Genomic DNA, 6,490 nt, shown 5'->3' on the forward strand with positions numbered 1-6,490 from the left:
TCTTCCACTTGGTGAACTGGTTGTGAGCATAGGTATAAAAGCACTTAAGCTGCGCATACAGATCTATTTCTTTGCTCCTTTCAGTGTGCATAGAATTCTTGAACAGATTCTACAACTCACTGATAGCCAGAGGGGTTACTTTTTCCCTGGACACCATAGAAAAAGAGTTGATTGACTTTTGCCTAGATGCCAAAGGAAAAGAAAACCGCCTGGTATGGTAAATCTTTCCCCTTTTCTTGTGGGCTTGAGCAGTTCCATTTCTCCCCTTAGACTTGTCCTCCTGCTTGCATGTTTGCTCCAGCGCATCGCTGTGAACAACACGCAGAAACAAGCTTCTCCAGGGAAACGTAGCCCTGTGTATTTTCACCCCGAATATAACATTTCATTTTGCTTTCTGTGTAAATCACAGGCACATAACTTTACGTCTTCTTAAGTGAAAAAATGAAACAATGAAACTGAATGCCTAATGGTAATATATTGTCCTACATTATGAGTGGCTTAGACTTTCCATTGGTTACCAAGTCAGATTTACCAAAACAATTTACATTGCTATTTACACAGGATTATGTTTTCTTATACTGTATTTAGATGGTGCTGCCCATGTTTATTCATATGGCTTTTTTCAGCATATTATTTTACATTACTAAAGACAATTCCTGTTTTGCTTTGTTTTATTTGGTTTTGGTTTGGTTTTTGGTGCTAGGAACTGAATCCAGGGCTTGAGCTACACCCTCTGAGCTGCACCCTCTCTGAGCTACACCCTCTCTGAGCTGCACCCTCTCTGAGCTGCACTGTCTCTGAGTTACTCCCTCAAGCCCAGGCCAATTCCTTTTTGCCTAAAATACTACACTGAATTTGTCAGCTAAATCTGCATTGTTAACCACTTTCCACCAATACGTTGTAAAATTTTTGCCATTTATTTGTGCCATCAAGTTTTATCTGTTTATATGTAAAAGTATTAAGTTGGTAGCTTGAAAGGCAGCATTGCATGACAGAGCAGGTCCTGGACTCTGGAGTCAAAAGGCAGATGTTTAACTCTGTCTTCCGTTGCTGCGGGCAACCTTAGGTAGCCGGGTCGGCGTGGGGAGGATGATAGTACGGCTGTGAGGACTAAGAGAGGGGCTGTCTTCGAGCGGCGAGAGCAGTTCATGCACAGTGAGGACACTGAGCAAGCGTGAGCTCTTTGCACCAGCTTTCAACATCAAGCGTGCCGGATGGCACTTCTAACCGGGCTGCAAACTGGGCTGACTTCGTTCTTCCTGCTCTGTTCCTGTATTACTTGCTTTTTTTCCTTTTAAAGTCTTGGGCATTAAATTGTCTTCATTCTCCTTCAGTGCTATTATCTAGGCGCCGCGAAGGACGCAGCCACCAAGATCCTAAGCGAAGTCACCCGCCCCATGAGCGTGCACGTGCCTGTCGGGAAGATCTGCGAGAAGCTGAAGAAGATGGACAGCCAGATCTGCGAGCTGAAATACGGTATGAAATATTTCCTCCAGTGTGTCTAGTCCTAGCCAGCCTGGCTACACAGTGAGTTCAAGGACAACCTGAACTACGTAGCAAGACCTTGTCTCAAAAAAAAAAAAGCCGGGCGTGGTGACGCATGCCTGTAATCCCAGCACTCGGGAGGCTGAGGCAGGAGGATCATCAAAAGTTTGAGACCAGCCTGAGCTACAAAGTGAGCTCAAGGTCAGCCTGAACTGCATAGCGAGACCCTGCCTCAAAAAAAAAAAAAAGTAAAAGGAAAGGAGTTCTTCATAAACTACTTGGTTGCTGGGCTGACAAATGCTCCCTCTTGCCACCTGAGCAGTTTCTTTGAAGGAAGAGAAATAAATGGTTCGAATCAGGCCCAGGTTAAAACTGCCAACCTCAAAAGCAAAGTGTAAACTCCTCATGTACCAACGCAGTGTCAGCCGTGCATCTGAAGAAAAATTTCAGAAGACAGTGCAACTACTCCTGGTGATTTAGCTCGTGGTAATCTATCGAGACAAAAGTTGTGTCTGTTCAAAGATGTAGTAGGGCTTTCAAGTGACTATATTTTTCTTCCTGGGCATGTCTACTAGTCTGCCAGTTTTAAATTTTAGGAAAGAGGTTATTTACATCAAATCAAGTTCTGCCTAATAAAATAGATTATCAGAGGTACCTAAAATAAACTGCAAGGAAAGGAAGGAGATGTCCTATTTAAAACATTATCCTTGGCCTTATAAATTTCACACAGTTGGATCTATTCTTACACTGACGGTTTGTATCTGGGCCAGCCTTTTGGATAGATTGAGTAGGTATGATAAAAGGCTAAGGAATTCTCCCTTCAGATCATCTGAAATTCCACCAGTAGAGACACATTTCTTTTGCTTAAGTCATTGTTTTGTGTTACAGATCCAGTGTAGTATTGTGAACTACCAAAGTGATTAACGTCCAACCCATATTATTTTAGAAGTCTTAATTTCCCAGCACAACCTATCACTCTGTTGCTACTTAGTTAACTTTAAATAGGTTTAAGGTTGGAAGGAACCAAAGCTAACCTGTTTCCTAATTTGCCAAGCGCTAGCCCTAAATTCCAAGGTAGTCATTATAAGCAGGCCTCCCTTTTTATTGGCTTTGAAGTAGTAAAGTAAAGGCAGGAATCATCAATGCTGCATCTGCAATATTTATAAAAGGGACAGATCCATGCTGATTTGTTGATTCAACAAATTTATTTTTAAAAGCTGGCCTATGCAAGGCATATTACAAGGCTCCTTAAATCGTAGGAAAAGTAATCAGATAGTACTAAAAAGAAATGAATTTGCTTAATGATACATGTTTGGTAACACTGGCCACTAGAGGCCCTTGGGGAGTCGTGAAATAATTTTAACTTTTGTATTGACTTTTTCTTTGTAGTTTTAGGATGTCACTAAAACATCCTAAATTCCCCCCTTTAAAAATTAATGCCAGATACCAGATTCTCTGGAAAAACTTAAAGAAACTGTGGACACAAGAAAGTATTTTTTCTCCATGTGCCATTTCTCTTGTATTGATGAATAATTCTAAATTTTTCTTGGACAAAAAGAGGAGATTGAACTGGGGCTTTAGGTTTGTCAATAGGCCTGGGACATATACTTATAATCCCAGTTACTTGGGAGACTGAGGCAGGGGGATCACAAGTTTGAGGTCAGTCTGGGCAACATAGTGAGACTGTCTCAAAATAAAAAATAGAAAGGGCTGGGAATGTAGCTCAGTGGTAGAGAACCTCTAGGTTGAATCCCCCATACCCAAAAGGGGAGGAGGTGATTCTCTGGAATACAGAGTATAGCTAATCTTCCAAATTAAAAAAAAAAAAAAATTAAACTTGGGTGTGGTGGTGTACTCCAGTAACCCCAGCACTTGTGAGGCTGAGGCAGGAGGATTGCTATGAGTTTGAGACCCGCTTGGAGTACATAGCGAGATCCTGTCTCAAAAAAAGGAACCTCTGGGCATGGTGGCGCATGCCTGTAATCCCAGCACTCGGGAGGCTGAGGCAGGAGGATCGTTGTGAGTTCCAGACCAGCCTGGGCTACAAAATGAGCTCAAGGCCAGCCTGAACTGCATAGTGAGACCCTGTCTCAAAAAAGACCAAAAAAAGCCAAACCTTTAAAATCTAATTTTCTAGTTTTCCAGAACACACTGGAACATTTTGACAAATCACCTGACGTGTATTAGGTTTATAATATTTTAAACTGTTATGTCTGCAATGCAGGGTGCAAAAAGAAAAATTTTAAAGACAAGTCAGGCTGAAAAAGGCCTGGGCTGGCAGTAATTGTTTCATAAGTGAATCTGAACACTGTATCCATGTTTGAAGCAAACACTTTAGCAGTGGGGGGGGCCAAAGGTGACTTTGTTTTGAAAGAGGAAAATTATCCCTGTTTAGTAGTGACGTTATAATCATCCTATGGATGAGGTTTTTTTTCCTTTTGAATGTGGAACTAGAGCTTAACTGAGCTCTCGATATTCTCTGCAGATCATCCATGAGCAGAGAAGCAGCAGTTGTGGTGGGTGAGTTAGACACCGGTGATGAGCACATTGCCAAGGGTTTTAGGAGCCAGGCTGTTGGCACCGAAGCACTGGTGTTAGAGTCGGGTGTGCCACCAAGGGCTGCAAATACCCGCTGGGATGATTTAGTAATCCCCACAGGGCAGGGTGGCAGGTGAGTTTAAGCAAGAACCTACACAAGGAAGAATCAGTGGAAAATACTCCTGATTTTATGTATGGTTTTGATTTCTTTACATTTTTACTGAAAACTCTATAGCAGTGGTGGTGAACCTATGGCACGCATGTTGCTTTTCTTTTAAGACAAAAGATGTTAATGTAGAAATTGTTTTTTCGAACCTAAAACCTCAGTGTTCAGGTTTAATTGGCACTTTGCAATAAATAAGCGGGATTTGGCTCGCAGTTTGGACACTCAGAAGGGTCGCCACCACTCCATAGTGTTCAGCTGTGTTACTAAAGACCTAGCTCGCACAAAAAGTGCACTGTGACTTGCTGGGTAATTTCGATCTATGGCTTCAGATGGCCACAGCCGAAGCTATCCCAAAGACAATGCCTTTTACAAATCTCTCACTTTTTATCTTAAGAGCACAATTAAGATGCAATACTATTTGTTTTAGGAATGCTGATCCTGAGAACCCAGCAGAGCTGTATAGGTCCTTTTTTTGAAGTGAGTACAATCCCTTGGCAAGAAAGGCAGACTGAACCCAAACTAGCCCGATAGCGTTGTATAGTTGTCCCTCAGAATCAGTGGGGATTGGTCTCCCCACCCGCCTGGGGATACCACACCTCAGATGCTAAGTCCTCTATATAAAAAGGCGTAGAGTTTGCGTAAAACCTGAGCACATGCTCCCATGTTCCTTAAATCGTAGATTATGCTAGATTATGTACATCACTCAATGCAAATGTTATGTAAGTAGCTGTCACACTGTATTATTTAGAGAACAATGGCAGGAAAAGTCTGTACATACTCAGCGCAGATGCGGTTTTGTCTGCATCGTGAACAGTTTTGGGCTGTGGTTGGTTGCATCCGTAGAACCCGCTGGAAGGGAGGGCCAGTGTACACTACATTTCCCTGGACCTGTCTTAGTTTCCGTGGAAACTGGAACTGTTCTCAAGTTGGCTCATCGGGAAGTTAGTGGCCCGCGCCTTTTGAAGTGTTTCATCGCGTGTCTTTGTTGTTTCCTTTCGCAGCGCTGGGGACTGAACGCAGGGTCTTGTGCACACCAAGGCAAGCACTTTACCTCTGAGCCAGGTCCCAGGCCTTGCTTCTGTGGTCTAATTGTGCCTTTTTCTTTTTGGCGTTTAGAAAAGCAGCTGGACTTGGCGTCGGTGGATCTGGGGAAGATGAGAGTAGCAGAGCTGAAGCGGATTCTGAACAGCTGGGGGGAGGAGTGCAGGGCATGCGCGGAGAAAACCGACTACGTGAATCTGATCAAAGAACTGACCCCCAAGTACGCAGCGAGGCGCCCCAGAAGCGATCTGTGACTCGGCTGCTCGCACGCTATGGGTTTTAATTGGAGAGAGAATGAGCCACGGGCATGCTGGGTGAGCATGAGCCAGGAACTGCGTTGCGCTGGGTCTCAGACTTCTTATCTCAATATTGTACCTCAGGGTTTTGTAAGGTTTACGAGTGAAACGACGAGTATTACTGCTGCTTTACATTTGCAGTGTCCTAAAACCTAGAAGTGCCTTTCTCATAACTTTCTTGTAAGGACTGTGTGGGTATCATTGCCCGCCTCCTGCAATGGAGGAGAGTGAGTTGCCGAAAACTGACGGAGTAAGCTGATTCTAAGAGTGAGCACAATGCTCAGGAGCTCCTCGCCACACAGTTTTAAAGCTAAATACATTGGATCAGGGCAAAAGAAGCAACAGTCACAATTAGCTTATTTAAATAATTACCTAACATAAGAAAAAAGTTATTTTTTTAAAGTAAAATTCCTGCCTGATGTGGTGGTATACACCTGTAATCCCAGCACTTCGGAGGCTGAGGCAGGAGGATAACAAGTTGAAGCAATTTAGTGACTTAGCAAGGCCCTGTCTCAAAAAATAATAAGGGCTTGGGCTATAGCTCAGTGCAAAGGCCCTGAGTTAATCTCTAGTACTCTAAATTAAGGAAGGAAGGAAGGAAGGAAGGAAGGAAGGAAGGAAGGAAGGAAGGAAAGAAAGGAGAAAAGAAAGGAAGGAGAAAAAAAAAAAGGTGAAGAAAGCCACGGTAGAGGTGTCCTCTTTGTGTGGTAGGTGGAGGTGGGGATGACCCCAGAGGAGTGTTCCCCTGAGCTTTCTGTAGTGGTCGGAATGCCTTAAATTTAGAGTAGGGTGGTGATGAATACGATTATCATACTCATCCAGGAGTACAGTTAAGAGCTGGACATTTTATTGTATGTAAATCATATGTAAAGTCACTGGAAAATTAGCTAAAGTTAATTGATTCAGAATACCTTGTTTGTTTCAAGGATTAAATGCACTGACTGGGAACCCATTTTGGGAGTGA

General features: G+C 43.1%; 1 protein-coding gene across 1 annotated transcript; it reads left to right on the forward strand.

Moving 5' to 3' along the window:
- Positions 1–84: 84 nt before the first annotated feature.
- Cdnf (cerebral dopamine neurotrophic factor) lies at positions 85–5,971 on the forward strand (the record flags this gene model as incomplete). The annotated part of the gene is given in 3 exon segments (XM_013515373.1): positions 85–212; positions 1,335–1,476; positions 5,306–5,971. Coding segments are annotated over 3 exon segments (449 nt in total), but the record flags the coding sequence as incomplete, so codon positions are not given.
- Between the last annotated feature and the right edge of the window lie 519 nt (positions 5,972–6,490).

This window comes from Chinchilla lanigera, unplaced genomic scaffold (assembly GCF_000276665.1).
Source record: "Chinchilla lanigera isolate Chin_1 unplaced genomic scaffold, ChiLan1.0 scaffold00028, whole genome shotgun sequence".
NCBI classification, from domain to species: domain Eukaryota; kingdom Metazoa; phylum Chordata; class Mammalia; order Rodentia; family Chinchillidae; genus Chinchilla; species Chinchilla lanigera.